General features: G+C 42.2%; 1 protein-coding gene across 1 annotated transcript; it reads left to right on the forward strand.

Moving 5' to 3' along the window:
• Positions 1 to 4,123: 4,123 nt before the first annotated feature.
• lmo4b (LIM domain only 4b) lies at positions 4,124 to 15,892 on the forward strand. The gene is made up of 5 exons (XM_082523539.1): positions 4,124 to 4,909; positions 6,245 to 6,485; positions 10,829 to 10,925; positions 12,614 to 12,769; positions 14,929 to 15,892. Exons 2-5 carry the CDS (start codon positions 6,250 to 6,252, stop codon positions 14,935 to 14,937), a joined length of 498 nt encoding a protein of 165 aa, XP_082379665.1. The 5' UTR covers positions 4,124 to 4,909; positions 6,245 to 6,249; the 3' UTR covers positions 14,938 to 15,892.
• Positions 15,893 to 18,777: the final 2,885 nt, after the last annotated feature.

The following is an 18,777-nucleotide window of genomic DNA, read 5'->3' on the forward strand; positions in this document are numbered from 1 at the left end:
TGAGCAGAGACCTCCTGGGTTGGACAAATGAAGCCAGTGTGGAAGTGCCAAAGCTGCAGTTCCACAATTGGCCATGGGACAGACTCCAGAAAAGAAAAAGCTTCACACCCTGGTATAAAGAAAGGGTTTGGTTCTCTGTAGCAAATCCTAGGCAGGCTTCACTGTTCAGCTGTAGTAAAAACCAATCTAAGTTTCACAGACAAATGGGTGATGTCACAGTTGCTACATCTGTCTTTCAATATGTTACTTGCTGGCCACACAATCAGAATGTCAGCACGGCTGTGGTGTTATAATTAGCCACAAGTCAGGATGTCCAAATGCAGAAGCAAAAGCTCAGTCAAAAACACAAAACTTATTAACAATTAACAAGCCGGTGATACTTTCAAAAACACAGCCAAACTTAAAAGGGAATCCTAAGCAGCACCAAAACCAGGAAGCAAGACGGGTTAAACACTAGAATCTCAACAGAGGATCTGATAAACACAACTGGGGAGAGATGACTATGTATGCACATGAGGCTGATCACACGATGAGAAAGAGGAATGAGTACAGGACTGGTGACAGCTTAGGACACAGCCTAGCCAATTTCTTCCACCATAGACTGTAAAAAGATGAATGGACTCATTCTTATATAGCGCTTTTTTACTCTAAATGAACTTACTCTAAACTCTAAATCAGCCACCCCTACCTATGACTGATGCATTGTCCCCACTTCCTTTCACTTTACAAAAGAGACGCTACACTGTTATGGAAATGATAGTGTATGCTGCCATTCTGCTCCTGTGACCAGATTCTGTGCAGTAGTGAGTGGAAAACACTGCCTGACTTTGAGTGGTCAGTAAGAATGCAAAATTGCTATATAAATCTTGGGCTATTTACTATTGAGTACCGCCTACTTGGCCAAATGTGAGCACAGATGTGCTATGACATCCTCAGTTAAAGTTTAATTAAAAACTTTTGGTGTTTGCTTACAAATAACCCATTTGTAAATTATTTTGGTACCAAAAATCAGTAAACATCAGAAACAAACAATACTATATTTTCTAGTATATTCACATGAATAGCATGCATGATTGCGCTATGATCTGCAAACTCTTCTTTAGCTTTGATTATGCCACATGTGCCAAACTCAAGGCCATGGAGCCAAATTTGTCCCTTGTTATCCAATCCATATATTATTTTAGATTCTTAATAAAATTTTAAGAAAAATTCATGATGAAAAATCTATTTCTTTTACTTGGAAATAGATTTTTACTCTTTTACTTACAGCAACAATTTGCATTTAGGCATTGTCAAGATGACCTGCTGAAGTACAGAATCTGAGAGAATATGGAAAAATGTAGATTTAAGTGACTTGAGGTGAAAATGCCGTGTTGATGCCAGAGGTCAGAGGACAACTACCAGACTTCTTTGAGCTGACAGGAAAACAACAGTAAGTCCACACACACCAAACAACAGATTGAACTGTGAAGCAGATGGCCTACAGCAGCAGAAGACCACACCTGGTGCAACTCCTATCAACTAAGAACAGGAAATTGAGCCTGCAATTCACATGGGAATTCTCAACATTGGATTTTAGAAGACTGGAAAAAGGATGCCTAGTCAGATGAGCCTCAGTTTCTGTTGCCACTTTCAAGTGGTGGTGTCAGAATTTGGCATGAAGCACAGATCCATCCTGCCTTGTATCAACATTTCAGGCTGCCGGCAGTGGTGTGGGGAATATTTCTTGGAATACTAGTATGAGCTCAGCATCATTTAAACACCATAGTTTGTCTGAGTATTGCTGCTGACTATGTGCATTCCTTTATGACCACAGTGTACCCATTTTCTGATCGCAACATGTCACAAACCTCAGATCGTTTCAAACTGGCTACTTGAACATCACAATGAGCTCATAATACTCATATGGTCTCCACAGTCACCAGATCTCAATCCAGTAGAGTTTCTTTGTACGGTGTGCAGATTCCCATCATGGAAAGGCAAAGGAGCACTTTTGTGGCCTGGGTGAAGTATGTGGATCAAACTGTACATGAGAAGGCTATGCAGGGCATGCATTTTTGATTCAATTAAAGCATTTGAACTGACTTTGACAGGCCTGGATTATATAATTATAATAACTTTAAAATTCTGCAAACCTTTGCAATTTCTCAGATGCACAAAGTTGTGTGTACTGGTGTGTTGTGTCTGATCCAGAAAAAAGCACTTTAGATGTTCAGGAAATCAGTTTTATCACTTTCAGAAGCATCCTGAATCAACATGTTTTTCGGAGAATGTGGACTTTAAGTGTTCCTTTAATGGCTCTTTAGGTAAGTAACCTTTTACTCATTTAGCAGATTTCACTCAGAGATCTTTGTGCCACCCTGTGTGCAGTCCTAGAGCAGCTTCTCTGTATCTGCAGATAATCTGAACTCTAATCTTCCCTGATCAGTTGGCTCAGCTAACTGAACATCATTCTCTTTTACAGACAACATGTGCAGTAAAGCGAGAGCAACGTCGTATCGCAAACGGCAGACGAGGCCACATGTAGCTGTGCGATCTCAGAATATGAGCCCGAGAGAATGTTGGAGTGGCCTGGATGTTTTGTGTAAACTCTCAGGCTGAAACCGGCCTCTCTGCGGCTCAGTGTCACGTCAATAGACGAGAACACAGAGCGAATCCCAGGCTGAAGTTAACCACCGTGCTCACTGCGGCTCTATTGCTTTTTCCCACAGGACAAGCAGCTTCATTATGAAGCACTGTGGTCTCCTTTTCATCTCAGTGAGATCACCCCTGTGGGGAGTATCAACACTGTGAGCCACATCTGACGCTCTCTCGTCCCTGTTTAAACACTGAAATAGTGTTCAATCATATTGTTGTTGGCTGCTTTCTTTCTTTCTTTTTTCTTTTTTTTTTTTTTGTCATAATGCAGCTGCTTGGAAACTGCCATAGGACTCAAAGATCTCAGCGGAGAAAGGAGGTGATCAATTTCTGAGGGAACCCCCACCTACCCAGCCACCCACCCTCTTCTCTCCCCCTCGTCTCCCTGACCCCTCCACTTCCTCCTCCTCACTTCAACTAGCCATAATTATTTTGCAAAAGAGCTCCAGAAAAAGAACACGCAGAGTAATTTCTCTTGCCCAGTTATGAAAAGCTCATTAAAAAAGGCCCGGAACAAACAAAGCTTTTCCTGTGAGGCCTCTTTTCAAATTCATTTCATAATTTTCCTCTGTTTTAATCATTTATATCAATTAATCATTCCTTGGTGGAAAAGACATTCTTTGCAATCTTCCGTGGGGTTTTTTTGTTCTGCTGAGTGAGAGGCTTGATGAGAATGTCAGGAGAATGTGGCTCAAACCAAGGCGGAGTAGCACCGGCTTTGCCAAAAGGGAAATCAGCTTGATGCAGCGCGATCTCTTCGGAGCTGCAGGAATAATTAAACAATTAAAGTCAAGAAAAAGATCATCTTTATACATCTGACGTCTTTCTAATGAAGCCAGGGGCATCTTATAAGAGAGCCGTTTTGTCATGTAAAACCACTCAGCCTGCTGAATCTCAAACAGGGAAACTTTTCTCCAATAGCAACTGTTTTTGGTTAAACTGAAGACGTCACTTGTTTGCAGCTTTTCTTTACAAGGAGAGCAGCCCCCCGCCTCTCTGTCGTGGTGTCGCCACCATATACATTTCATTTTTATTAAAAAAGCGTTACAGTCACCTTCAGTTGATGGGATCTCAGAAGTGTCACGTGATGGTGGAAAAACTCAAACTGAAGGAATTAAAAGGATCTCAGCCAAATCAGGTCTTGCAGATTAGCCTTAATAGGTGTTGAAACCAATGACCCGAGGCTTAATGAGGTTGTAAACGACAGCAGGCCTCGCTGCGATTTTTTCCAGTGACAGACGATGGCGCCACTACGCAGCTATTAGGGGGGCTTGATATTTCCCAGAGGTTGGAGTCACCCTCGGTAAACTAAGTAGTTATTGAATGTCAACTAATTAAAGTCGGGCGTGAGATGAATGCAGCCTACAGGATGTTGCTATGCAGCTTTCAGTAGTCCCGACAATGGAGACAGTTTGATCTGTATATTATTACAATGCTTCATATGCAATCTCTCCATGTTCGAGTATTATGGACGTTTAGAAGAGATAATATATTTATCACGGTGATATTGAAGCTCCTTAAACAGGACACTGAGCTTATTCTACGGATTTTCTTTGTCGTATAAATCCGCTCTAATCTCGTCTCTGCCCCTGATTTGGCTTGTATACGTTGGACTGCTGCGTGTCTCTTCTCTCCGGTCCATCTCACCTCCGTTTCCATCCTTCTCTGTCTGCGTGTCCGAGTCAGTCTCGCCTCCCTCTGATTGGCCAGAATTGTTATTCCTCTTAAATGGACCGCGCGCGGATTGGCTGCCGAGGCCCTTTCGTCACGCGGCTGAAGGGGCTTTTTTACTGGAGGTTTCTTCCTGTCAGCGACACATGTAGAACAAGCAGCTAACGGGACCCAGAGACCAGAGCAGAGGACAGTCAATTACAGCTTCTCTGCCTGCCTCCGTGTTTCTGTTTTTCCTCCCTCCCTCTTCTCCACGCACTTCTCCAGCTCTGTGGACACAACGGCATGCGCAGACCTGTAATTACGGCTTGTGATGGACTCGTTTTTGTTCCAGCGAGAAAAAGAGCACTAAAAGCGGCAGCAGCAGTTAAACGGGAAGCATCCAGTGGAAATACTATCTGATAACTCCATTTGCTTGCTGAAGAGCCGAGCTCGAGGGTTTCGCTGCCGCGCGGAGCTGGAGGCCGACGACCGCGCGCGGTGTCGCGTCCGCTTTCTACCTGTACTTTTTTGGGGTACTGTTGTTGCAGCCTACCTGTTCGCCTACCTGCCATTCAAGCCGTCAACTTTACAGCCATTACCCTGAAAGGAGACAAACGAGGTGGGTGTTTGCCGCTGGTACAGCTGTTCTGTGTGTTTGCGCTGTGTATATATATTTTATATGTATATATGCTACCTGCAATTGTCCGTAGTTTTCAGAGTGGAAACAGTCGGTTTTGAGTCCGCCTGTGTCTATTTTAGGAATGCCTGCGCTCAGATGTGACAGCGGACATTACACTGGTCTTTTTAAAGGACTCAGCTCGTAGTAATTGAGATGTGAAGCTGCATTTCTTTTATTTTCTATTTCAAAAACAAAATCAGGCAGCGGACAGAAGCTTTTAGCACATGGCTGTCTGATATGTTCCCCCCCTCCGTCTCTCTCGCTCCCTCTTCTATTTCCATGACTTGGTCTCCAAATTGCTTGCCCGTGTAATTACTTGAGTTAGCCCATTTAAGTTAAAAGCCACCCCCCTCCTCTTCCCCTCCCCGTCCCCTCCATCCCTCAGCGGAAAAAAAGGAAACTCCTCTGAATGAAACTTGATGATGGCCCCGTCTTGTTTATCCAGGAGTCACTTTCAGGTCGGCTTTTTTGATTCATCTCCTTTTAGATTTAATCAGCACTAAGGTACGCTGTGGTTTGTCCCTAAGAGCCATCGCTAATGGGCTTACTGAATGCTTTTCTCTGTGCACCCCCCACCCTCCCTCTTCCTAACTCTAATTAGCCTACCTGTCTTTCAACATAGATTTGGCTTTATCCAGGCGAGGCTGCCTGACCAAATTGGAGAGGATTACATTTGAAAGAGCCCACATTAATTTGGTGGGTGAAACAAATGCCTGCATTTCAGTAGATTAGAACATTTAACATCATTACAGCGTGTGCACATCGCTGTATCAGGGCTGTGGTGTAGATGCGTGATCATATACTTGGCTGAGGTCAAAGGCTCATGCAGCATCAGAACTATTGTGCCAAACATCAGCCTCTCTTTACTCACTCCCTTGAGTTTTGCTGTGGACATCACCTCTTTGCAGAGTGAGGAATTGTGCGCCATTAGGACAGCTCAACAAAGGCCCATGCTGTGTAATTGTTCCTCTGGCCCCACAGTGTTATCAGTGAATAGACATTCATCACAAGAGGTCTGATGAAGCAACAGCGTAGAGATCAAGGGCAGATTAATTCACTAAGTGACTCGTGGTTGTCTTGTAGCAGAGATCGGGCTTCGCAGCTGCAGATACAACATGTTCAAACAGCTGATAACTGATCAGTTATGACAAATGTGTCAACTCATAGCTGTGTAAGTCCTGACCCTTGTGTGTACAAAGCAGTCCTTGAGTGTAAAAGGAAAAAAAATAATAGTCTGAACAGCAACCTGTCATGGTTTCTTCTGTGTGTTCTCAGGTACGATGGTGAATCCCGGAGGCAGCAGCCAGCCACCACCGGTGGGCACAGGTTCTCTGTCCTGGAAGCGGTGCGCCGGCTGCGGGGGCAAAATTGCGGACCGTTTCCTCCTTTACACCATGGACAGCTACTGGCACAGCCGATGCCTCAAGTGCTCCTGCTGCCAGGCCCAGCTGGGTGAGATCGGCACATCGTGCTACACAAAAAGTGGCATGATCCTCTGTAGAAACGACTACATCAGGTGAGGAAATCACCAGGTTGTGTGTTCAGTTTTCTGTATTTTGCTTGTGCAGCCTTACTGAGCAAGTTTGATGTTTAAACATCTTGCATGAATTTAAAAGGAAAAATTGTGCTTCTCATAGCCCGTAGAACTTTTCTTCTGGATTATATTAGGCTGTGATATTAAATCAAGTTAAAAGCAGGACTAAGCTGATGTAGATCTGTCATGGTCATGCAACCGTCCGCAAAGTTTGGTGCATTCCTGCACGTCTCAAATTGTACTAACGTCATCAGCGCTCATTAAGGCATCCTGGTTGAAGGCTCTCTGGCCTGCCCTGAAAGACGCCAAACGTGGCGCCATGTTGACAGAGCACAAAGCAAAAGGAGAGAGTCTGTGCAGGTCATAATGCGGTCTGTCCTGTTTTACAATCAACAAAAGAACAGAAAACTGGTCCTAAATGACTTGAGTTAGCTCTGCAAGAGACACGGACAGGATCTGTGTTCAGTGAAGGCTGTTTTATTAAATTTTTTTAATACAGTGGAAAAAGGATCATTTAATTAGCAAAGAGAGCCTTTTTAAATATTCAAGTAGGTGTGCCAGACACCCAACCAGAGCTTGTTGATGACACTCATTCTGGTCATGTTGAGCAGTCTTAAGTGACGAGAGAAGGTGCAGTTTACTGAAAGTTGACATGCATCCTTGACTCAGCCTCATGTGCTAGACTGGTATGGATTTTTAAGCCAATCAATTAGCCATTTGCTAAACTTGAGTTTCTATTCATGCAAGACAGTCGGAGAGTCTGCTTTTATTGTTATATAATAGAAATGCATGCTCATATTCTAATGGATGGAACCGCACTCCAGTTAACGTACAACGCTGCTATCAAATCTGCACGGATAATTCAAAATCTAAAGTGCGCCTGTGCGCTCTCACACCCACCTCATAAAAAGGATGGGGAAGTCAATGGGGTACTTCATTCATAATGGGACTATAACGTAATTAAAATTGGAAGGGGGGGAAAATGTGGATACACCTTTCCACTTGTAATGAGAGCATGCTTGGTGGAAGAGCTAAAACGCACATTATGGAACCATGAGATCTCTGTGGAGATAAAGACAGGAGCGGGGTAGGAAAAAAACATCTGACAGTGAGTCTACACAATTAAATGCTTTAATTATAGTCCCCCTCCATTTCCTTTAGTCCTGATGGGTTTTATCTAATGAGATCTGGTCCCTGGCTTGTATCCGCTCCCAATGACGTGTCCGAAATGAATGAGAGCCACACGGCAAACAAAACATTTAATTAACCAAATTGGCTTTTGAGAGAGAGCAAGAGAGAAAGACAGAGAGAAGAGGGATTATTGTGAAGGCCATTTGCTGCTGTTTTTTCCCCCCTCTTCATCTTAAAGGGGCAGATTCATATTTGTAATAGAGTGCTAAACAGCTCAACATACGTTCTCAGCTGCAGCTTCAGCTTTATATCCATACAGCTGATTTAATAATGCTCATCTGACTGATCGGGAGTTGAGTCGTATGCCTGGCCTGGGATGATAACCCATCCCCTGTTTTTCATGCAGCGCTTGTCCCCAAAAGCTTTAACTTAAAGCCAAAGTTGTGTTTGCTGTAGGGATCATGTTGTTTTAAGCTGGAGGTGATATTATTTCTGTGGGCTGCTAGTAGAGGGAGAATTAATTTACTTGTGGCTGCTGGATTCAGGGAGAATGTGTGTCCCCTTAATTGAATAAGCCTAGGTAATTAAATGGCACTTTTCCAATAGAACGTGTGAGGTAAATCTAATAGTTGGTTATTTAATATCACTTTGAAGTCTGCCCACTCAAGCACTATGACAGCACAAGAGAATGTGAACTATTAGGCCAGGGGAGGAAAAAAAAAAACTGGATCTCAGAAATTAATTAAATCGCATGCAATTTAGGGGAAACGTTTATCTTGATTTGTCATAACAGAATTAATTCAAGGCCTTCAATTCACTTGGGGCCAGATCTGTTACTCTGAATTAACCAAGTGTAATTTGGCTGATCCCCCACCGCCAGCACCACCCAGCCTCCGACTCCAGCCCTACACACCCCCACCCCCTCCTCCTGAAACACATGCACATCACAGATTCACGCGAACCCTCCCTCATCCTCGCAATCTCCCCACCCCGCCCTGTCCTACCCCCCCCTCCACCCTTTTCTCTAATGCAGCTCTTGCCATTATGCAAAGCCCCGCTTCAGTATCAATATGGCCTAGTGCTTTTAAGGTGCTTTGGCTGCTGATGTAGAGAGGCATTTTTAATGGACTGTGTTGCAGAAATCATTGTTGTGGGGTAATTTTACCCTACTCAAAGGCCTTGGTGAATGAGGTCTGCATTTACCAGACAGCCTCGCAGCAAGCTATGCTATATTTCACCCGGCAGTCAGCGCTGAAATGAAATCCAATAGTCATTGCCTGCATAGGCAACAGACAGGTCCAAATGTGTTTTTTTGTTTGTTATTTAATTTAATCTAAGACAGATTCACAAGGGCGGAAGACGACAGATAAATCAAGATAAAGCCATCCCCGAGAAACGTAGTGAGTAACTGATTTTTTTGTTGTTGCAAAAAGCAGAAACCAGATGTGTCATTGCAATTAAGAGTCCCTTGGCCTTAATTATACTGACCTGGGGTGTTGGCTTCACCTCAGCGCTGTAGTTCACTGGCAGAAGAGGCCATTAGAGCCCAACTCTAAACCGATGCAGCAACTTAATTGAGCACCTAAAGGCTTTGGCTCCTAAATCAAATACTATCAAGAGCTATCCCCTGGTAAAATAATTAACCCGGTACGAGTTTCACACTGCGCCCAAATGTAAAAAGGCTGCGGTGAAAACTCCTTTTGTCCTTTGTTTCCTCACCTCTCAAAAGCTTTCGCACAGGAGGAAACTCCTCGAGCAACATATTCAACAAGAGCACGAGGAACATGTTTTCAATTTGAGCGAAGTTTGAATTTCGGAATGAGCCGGCTTTGATATGCAGAAACATCTTGTGGGGAAAGTGTAGTTTTGCTTCTCCACACACACACATTGCAGCAGAGCACAAGAGTCTTAAAGCAAGGCATATATGTTCATTTCCACTGTCATGTTTGTCCCAGCGAGAGCAGAGAATTGGCAGTGTTGTGACGACGGTCTCCAGTTAATTAGTTTCTGAAATTGAGTTTTGATGGAGCCATTCCAAATGATGCCAAGACAAAATTTGCTTCAGCCTAAGCTGCCTTATTGAAAGCCATTTCTGTGTCCCTTTGCAAAGAGCTCTGGCTTGTTTGTTTGTCAGTTTTTCTAACAACTGCTCGGGTTATGGTTGGGATGGTAGAGGCATTTATTCCCTCTTTGTTAAATACATTTCATAAAAAATGTCTTCAAGAAGGTCTGCGCAGAAAGACACTTTGATCTTGTTGTTCTTTCTTTCGCTTGTTAATTTTTTTCCCCCCAACCAAACAACTTTATCTGATGCACGCACGCCAGTGTTAACCACTCCCCCCCTATCCCTTTCTGTCTCCATCCCTCTCTCTCCCTCTCTCTCCTTCTCTCCGGAGCATGTCAGATGCCGTGGTCTTATTTGATTGCTTAGGAAAAGTGCAGTGATAGAGCAAACACCCGGTGAGATATGATGACAAATGGGTCCAGATCCCAGTAAATTACTTTCTGCTCAAATCGAAATTTCATTCAGTTTGCTGCTCACCGAGATGAAGTAATCTAAATTGTGGACTCAGAAGGAAGATAGAAGGGAAGCTGGAGCAAGCATTTCATTATCAAGAGGCAGAGAGAGAGAGAGAGAGAGAGAGAGAGAGAAGGTTAGGGACGAAAGAGATGAGCAGAAGCAAATCTAAAGTGTTGACACCATGATTGAAAAGGTTAACCCATGCACATTATATATCAACCCGAGTAGCTACGGGGTTTCTAATGGAAACACGGCACTGACGGAGCATTCACAGGAGTCCTAATGGCAAAAGCACTACATCTCCGCCTGGATGTACAATCAAATCCTCTTAGGTCCTTATTGCTTATGTTCCACGTTATTATTAGGCTGCAAAAAATGTGCAGCCAAAGTAATATGCAGTTTCAGTGCTAGATGCTTGTGGAGGGCAGAGTCGTGTTGGATTCATTTTTCCTGTTGATACTGTGATGATTTTCTATTTCTTCTGCTGTATGTTTTCCCTTCGAGGCAGAAATGGAGTTGGGGGGAAACTTAGCGCCGGATACACTTTTCATTCAGTCACACACTCTGCAGAGAAAAGTGTGGACAGTCCATTACACAAGGCTAAATCTGTGCAGATGCATACAGCAGCTCCACAGTAACACTCCTTCTTCGTCCCTTTCTTCCCCCCCCTCAGATTATTTGGGAACAGCGGAGCTTGCAGCGCCTGTGGTCAGTCTATTCCAGCCAGTGAACTGGTGATGAGGGCACAGGGCAATGTGTACCATCTCAAGGTAAAGTCAAGTTTCCTCTCTGGAGTTTTGAACTTGATGAAGTTGGAGTGCTGCACAGTTTAAAGCCTTTGTTTTGTTTTTAGCAGCGATGCATCGGTTATGAAATCCTGGGCCGATGTTTCAAATAACATTTTTTTTTTGGAGATAACTGATGGTGATCCCATTATTTTCTTTCATTTGTAACTTCATATTTTAGCATTTTGCCAATATACCGATATCAATCAGCTGAACAAACGGATATTCAACCGACACATCAGCACACTCCTAGTTTTCAGTTTTGTGTATAACAGTGTTTTCCTTAGTATCGGAATTATCTCTTTGAAGAACACACAAATCAGCATCACATTGAATTAACTTTACACTAATTATGTTGTGTGCTTGGCTTAAAATGTCTCTGTTGTGGTCAATAGCGACTACTGTCTGTACGGAGCAGGGCTAATGAGATATGATTAACAGGAGATCCAAAAAAGTATTAAAGCAAAAACTTTAGTTTGAATTCAAATTGGTGTAAAATCCAACTGCTGGAGTGCTAAAACAATAAGCGGATTAATCATTTAATCACCATCTGTTCTCATGTTTAATAATTAAAATTTTCAGCTTCTTGAGTAATGTTAATCCATTTAGCATTTTGATATTATTTCACAAAAAAGGAAATTTTATAGCATCACTGTATTAAAATGTTGTGATGAAAAATGATGTGAGCGTGTGTTTGAAGACTTATGAAACAGACCTAGGATCAGTTTTGATCTTAGCTATGAGAAAACATTAATATTTTGTGTAGATATTTGGTTGAAGCCTCAAAGTCTCTACAAAAACTATAGATTGCGTATGAAAAATTGATGTAGCTGCCCTGATGTTAGTCATTGGGTTTTGAAGCCTCTGTGCTTAAAAACAACTATATTTCAAATTTAAAGTTGCCATGTTTAGGCGGGATGAGGGCATACTGATTTATCGGTTAATGATGGTTAGCTGTTCATTAAGAGAAAAACAGATTTTTGTACCATGCATTTTTAAAGCTGTAAAGCTGGACGTGTTAGCAGGAGGAGGGAGGCTGTGGGGGTGACTTGTTTGTGGAGCAGAATAAAGTGGACACTACAGGATCTGACCTTTTTTGGCACTTCAGCATTAAGGCTCAGGTGTTGCTGCAACAGAAACAAAGAAATGCTTGGCTATGAAACTTTGACATGACGTGATGTCCCTAGTGGTTAAATAAGAGTACTGCAATTTGCACATGTATGTATCCAAGGCTGAATTTTGCATGATATCTATCAACAACGTGACAAGATTTCTCCTTGACAGATGTAAGGAAATAAATGCCAGATGCAAGATCTTTGAATTTACAGATGTGATGTGGTGTTCTAGTGTGTTAAAATGTAAAAAGTCTGTTTTTTAGCTACTTGATAACATTACTGAGAACAGGGAAGCTATTTAGAAACCAAATGATGGTTGTGTCTTCCACAAACACTAAATCTTAATGTGCGCTGGCTTTATTTAAGGAGCAATTTAAAGGCAGGATCCTTTAATTGAAATTGAGATTTAGAGTTCACAGGCGCTCAAGTCACAAATAAGATTCTTGGAACCTGCTTAAGCAACATTTTTATCCTCAGCTTCCTTTACAAGTTCAATGTAAACACACTACAGGGAAGGACCTGTAAGACCTTTAAGATCGGTTCTGTCTTTGTTTACAGTGTTTCACATGTTCCACCTGTCGGAACCGGCTCGTCCCCGGGGACCGGTTCCACTACATCAACGGCAGCCTGTTCTGCGAACACGACAGACCCACAGCGCTCATCAACGGCCATTTGAGTTCACTGCAGACGAACCCGCTGCTGCCCGACCAGAAGGTAAGACCCCCATGATGGCGGAGGGAGCCCCGCGGTTCTTTGTGGTCTCATTTCAAAGTACAAGACAAGCAGCAAAAGTCATCAGTCAGCCGGAGTCATTAGCAGGAAAAGGAAAAACATCTGTAATTTTCACGGCAACATTTTTCACTCTGTTTATATTGATGTCGTCGATTCGACTTCACTGCAAGGCATGCAGCCGATATTAAATCTTACAGAGCAGAGATGAATTTTATTTTTAGACAGCCAATGGATTTTTCCATCATTCTTGTTGGAGGACATGAACTTAGAAAATCTGTATTAACTGTCAGCACAAAGCATGCGAAAATGATGTTTTTGTGTACCGCTGCCCTCACACTTTGTTACCAGCAGACACATATTTGACTCATTGTGAATTTATTTTGCCGTTCTGAGCCAGACGTCCACTTTTAACATTAATACGGAGTGTTTAAAACCGAATTTGACTTTTCTATCAACACGCCTGGGATCACCTGGGTTAAGTTATTACTCCGAGGCCAAAAATGTGCATCCGAGTGGGGGCGAGAAGCGAACACAGACAGCAAGTTGCAGCAGCATGTATATCATGAAAGCTGTCATCATGGCTTTCCCTGATTTGATCTCGATGCCTCCAGTGAAAGCAAAACAGAAGGCCTAATCATATACGAAGGATAACTTCATTCTTCAGGATAGCTTCATTGTGCCTGCAGCAGATCTAATCATTATTGCCTCACAACAAGCAGCTTTATTGATACCTTGTCTGCACATAGAGCACACTGAGAGATATGGGAGGTGTTTGGAGTGTGTCAGAGTCTGACTGAAAGAGGAATTATATTGTTGGGAGCATGCATTTCACCTTGAGTGGTTCTGTGAGTAGAGGAGAGGTAGAACTCCATTAAGCCCCCCCACTTCCCTCCTCCCCTTACGTCACAGGCCTTTTAAGGGCTTGTCACTTTTACAAATCAGCTCTTGGAGCTCTAAGAGCTCCTCACATTTAAATTGAAAGCCGTTGCATTATCTAGCTTAATTTTAAATGTCTGTTTAAGTCCTTGCTCCCACCCCCAGTGTCTCTTGCAGCATGGCTGGTGTAGTAAATATGAGGCCTCATTGTTTATTTATGCACTAACATCAATTGTAGTGAAAACTGCTGAATTATTGATGCTAAAATGCAATCTGAATATTGGCCCTGGTGCTTTAATTATAGCAGAGAGCGAATTATTAAATAAACAGAGACTCATCGCTCAGTGGGAACAGTCTCTGGATGCTTTTGTTATCTGCGCGAGTGAAATAAGGAGAATTATTCTGCCGCTCAAGCACTTTATCACACTGTATTTCTTTTGCTCGAACAGAATTTCGACAGCCTCAAACAGCAGAGGCTTACAGCAGGATAACAGCCCTCTGAATCAATACGGCTCCAGTGTATCGGCCTGAATATAGAAGCTGGTTTAGCAGAGGAGAAAATGAAGCAGTCACAGGGTTATCTTCTGACCGTTGTTTTGATTATGTGCGATTTCGCTGTGACATAATTGGTGTTGTTCACGATCATGGCGTAGGACATGTGATGCTCATTTATTAAGCTTTCTTCCCAGCTTCTTCCTAATCTCTTTGTTCAGAACAGACAAATTACCGCTCTCATACAGAGCTGCTTTGACCCAGGGGAGAGGGACCCTCCCAGCGTCAGTCACTTTAATTAGCCCCCAAGTAGGAGTTTGCAATTACTAATAGATTGAAGCCCTCCTAGTGATTTGAGGGATGAAGGGAAAAGTAAATCGCCCCTTCGAATCGCGGAGGAAAAAAACAAGAAAGATGAAAAAGTTGAATGCTGCTGGTACCCAGACAGATAATTGTCTTTCCTCCCCTGCATTTTTCTGTTTCAAAGGACTGAACACCTCCTGCAGTTATGTCGGAGCGTGGTTCTAATTATACCAAAGAGAATCGCTTCATGAATGCACTTTTAGTTAATGCAAAGTAAATGGGACACCAGATGGTTTTCAAAGCCTGGCTGATCAATAAATTAAACACTGGAGCTGGTGGAAAGTTTATTTATCAAGGGGTGAAACATTTATGACATTTTGTGAACTGATGCTCTTAATGACGGCTTGATGTCTGTTCTCATTTAAACTTTTCCCTTTTTTTTTAAATTTTTTATCGCCCTCTCCTTTCAGGTGTGTTAGGCGGGAGCCGTGCAGGAAGCAGGATGTGTGCCTTCATTTTAACCCTTACCCATTGACACCCGAGACAGTGTGGATCAGCAGCACCCCGGCCTTTTTAGCTGTGCCCCCAGGCCCTTTTGTCCTAAAGGAATCCTCCTCACATCTCAACCAGTAACCTGACTTTTTATTTCTGCAACTCATACCCAGCGCTCAGCCTTCAATCCTTGGCTTTTCCCCAACTGTGGGTGGATACTTGCACTTACTACACCTGAATCGGGACACTGCGGACTCTGTGACCTTGGGACGATTTAAAGGGGGGGAAAAAAGAAAAGTGAAAAAAGGGGGAGACCGATCCGAATCCTAGAGGACTCTACGGGAGGAGAAAATTAAACAACGTGACGAGACTATGTTGTGACTGAAGAGAAGGAACGAGACTAATGAGGTTTAAAAGGCGCAGGCTTTTCAACTCTGCACATTTGTTTAAAGACATTTTGGGGGGAAACCGGGACTTTTTCATTTTTCCTCTCCTCCTTTTCTATCCTCATTTCCCAGCAACATGGTGTTTCCACTTTCTATATTTTAAGTGTTGTCAAAGGGGAATGTGTTTTTTGGTTTTCTTTCTTTCTTTTTGGTGGTATATATCTATATATTAAGATGGGGTTTAAAAAAAAATCTGTGGCATTTTGTGGAAAACAAATCATGAACACTCTCTTGGTGTATTTGTAAAACTACCATGTATGTACAGTATGCATGTAAATGTCGTTGTCCAGGCGTGGCTACAGTACATCTGACCCCTCCGCACTCAGCTCCTCCCTTTGAAACTCATGGCAAGCTGAAGAAATTTGCTCATAGTCAGTAATGTAGAGATCATCACCAACATTTAAATGCTGAATGAAAGAGAAATTTATTTGTGATATTTTCCGAGACATTTGCTCCAGTATGGTGTATTTAAGTAATAAAAATATTGAAGATTTAATAGCCTCCTTAAATTCATTGTAAAGCTTCAGTGTCTCTAATTAGCTAAACTTGGGTTTTTAGATGTTGTAATGAGTACCTGGCTAATTTTGTCTATTCAAGTGGGCAAAAGCCTGATATCAGCATGGCTGAAAATCCTCTATTGAACATCCTGCAGCACTGCCATTCAATTCCCAGCCTCGCAATCATCAAGGCGCATGATGAGCGTCTAACTGAAAATGGATAAACATGTATCCTCTCTTTTCTGTTCGGATGACCGTTTGCTATTCATCACTCTAATACCTGACAGAAATGGAGGAAAATGTCCCTTTGAAGATTCAATTACTGCAGAGAGGGAGAGAGGTGTCTCTTTCTGGCAGGCACAAATTGAATGGGCTATTTGCAGAACAAATTGGTGTTTGAAGTCCTTGCAAGACCTAATAGGTCTGAAGGAGGGACCCGGTAATGGCTGATGCGCTTATCTGCGGAGTCTGCGGCCTCGCATGAGCTCGCTGCTGCCGCTGAAACAATGCTGCTCTTCTCCAGAAGGAGGCTTTGATGCAAAAAAAAATCATCTCGAAAAGGAAAGGAAATGGACCTGAAGAGTAAACAGACCCTTGTGTTTTAAATTGGAATTTCAATGGCATGAAAATCACGCCGAGTGGATTTGTTCTCGACCTTCTAAAGCACAACCTAAACATAGCGATTGTTAGCAATGCGTCACTTTCAGAGTCCCGGTTCTGAACATGCTGATCGAAGTCTAGCCAAGTATCTAATACGACTCTGATGCGCAAACCTGAACAAAAAGAAATATTAAAAAAACAAAACAACAAATACACACCTGTTACCTTGAACATCACAACAAAAGGCTTTAATGGAACTAACAGCAAATCCTTTGGGTCCTGTGGGGCTTCCGGGATGGGGGCGCAATGGAGAGGAGTGCTTGGTCTGTGGTGGTGTTTCAGGAGGTGGTACAAGTCAGAATAACACAAATGGAAGGTCCCACGTTTCCCAGCAGGACACTGAATTAACGCTCACGTCACTCATCTCTGGTTTTAATGTTGTGGCCGATTGGTGCGTATAACAGATACACTAAACAGGACAATGTAACTAAATCCGTGGCTCAGGTAATAGATGGGCTTCGATCCCGTGCTAAAGTATCCTTGGGCAAGACGCTTGAATGCCAACCTGCTTGCTATGGCGGGCGAACAGCTTGCATGGCAGCTCTGCCACACACCAGACCATTTAACAAACAAGTCGTTTCCTGGCAGGAACACCACTTTAACATTCTCGATTTGTATCTCTTTGCTTGCTTGCTTGCATTGTTTGAGCATGCAGGTACTCGCATGTACCTGACAAATGTCTAGCTTTGATTATCCATACATCACATTTTCCACCTCAGCCTTTTTTGTAATATTTACATTTTGTTAAATTTCCAGCACTTCCGCTCAGCTTTCTTTCTTTCTTTTTTTTTTTTTCACGGACAAATCGACAGGAGATGCACATCGATACAGGTGGAGGGAAATGGCTTTAATGGAACGGAGCCATAGTTAATGTTATTAGTAACACCTGTGCCTCTCTGACTACGACAAGCCAAAATGTCTTCCAGTGTGACAAAGGCAAGGCAGCTTATTAATGCTGCACATTTCATACACAGCTGCAGATCAAAGAGCTTTACTAATAGTGGAAAAAAGTGGGCATATTAAAACATGAAAATGATTATTAATAATGAGGAAAATGCAACACCAAATTGAGGACAGAAGTTCATTTATACACAATAGTAAGCAGGTAGGTTTATGTTTGGATTTTGTGGAACACTCTAAAAAGTTCGTATAGACAGAACGGCTCAGTATCAAAAACAAAATTAATCAAGCCGAGGTTTACTTCACAGGTTTCCTGAAAATCCCCCAAATTTAAACCGCCTCTCAAAGCAATTTAGCTGTAGTGGTAGGTTTATTGAATGTTATATAAAAACTGTTAATTGTCCCCTAATTTTCCAAAATATAAAGCGTCCCTCCCACCCGACCATCCCTGAAAAGAATCCAGAGACAACATTCACTTCTTAAAAGGAATTATGGAAAATTCCCAGTTGCTGCTTTCATTAGTTTTCCCAAAAATATACTTTTAGGGATGAAAGTCGGTCTGTTTTATTCATTTTTCAAGCCCTATTCTTTCTTTTTTTTTTTTTTTAATTCCATTACCTACAAAACTACTTGAGCTCGGTGCTTCAAGTATTTTACAATGAATATCTGGTACTATGGCTCTATGGATGTGGACCCTTGTGTAGCTTAAGTTAACAGAGTGATGGACGCTTGAAGTCCCGGAAATATTTGGATACCCGATCTCTGACAGCAGATTTGGATTCCTGCAGAAATCACAATGTTGCTGGTTGGGGACTCTTTTTGATTTACAGCTTCTCATATGCAAGATACATAATAACTCTATGACAATCCAAATCAGCTGAATGCTTTCACAGATATTAAATAAAGATATATATATTTTTAAAAACCACACATTTCCACAACATATCAGTGTGATATTCCTCAGGTTTGAATAACTCATATTTATAAATTGTAGTTTTTTTAAATTTGATGAACTGAGATGGAAAGAATCCAGTGTAACGCACCGTGTGGACATACCAGAATTGAGGCAGGAAAGTTTATATTCATATTCAGTTTCACAATCATTGCATTAAATTAATCTCTCATAACAATTCGTATATTCTATGTAAATCATATATTGCTTCATACTACCGGTTTTCACCCATTTATGGACTAAATGCATTTCTATCTAGGCTAGCAATAGTCAGATTCGCAAAAAATTGAAACGATCTCAAAGGATAATTCCACTTTTTTTTTTTTTTACATGAGATTCAAATGGGGCTTTGGCTAGAGGTTCTATGAACCT

Source organism: Aulonocara stuartgranti (genome assembly GCF_965226115.1).
Source record: "Aulonocara stuartgranti genome assembly, chromosome: 23".
Classification (NCBI taxonomy): domain Eukaryota; kingdom Metazoa; phylum Chordata; class Actinopteri; order Cichliformes; family Cichlidae; genus Aulonocara; species Aulonocara stuartgranti.

What these genes read in the sequence shown, in the direction of transcription:
- lmo4b (XM_082523539.1), top strand. Translation starts at nt 6,250, where the DNA reads ATGGTGAATCCCGGAGGCAGCAGCCAGCCACCACCGGTGGGCACAGGT. An exon ending in TGTAGAAACGACTACATCAG is followed by an intron (nt 6,486 to 10,828) that starts GTGAGGAAATCA and finishes CCCCCCCCTCAG; the next exon opens with ATTATTTGGGAACAGCGGAG. An exon ending in GCAATGTGTACCATCTCAAG is followed by an intron (nt 10,926 to 12,613) that starts GTAAAGTCAAGT and finishes CTTTGTTTACAG; the next exon opens with TGTTTCACATGTTCCACCTG.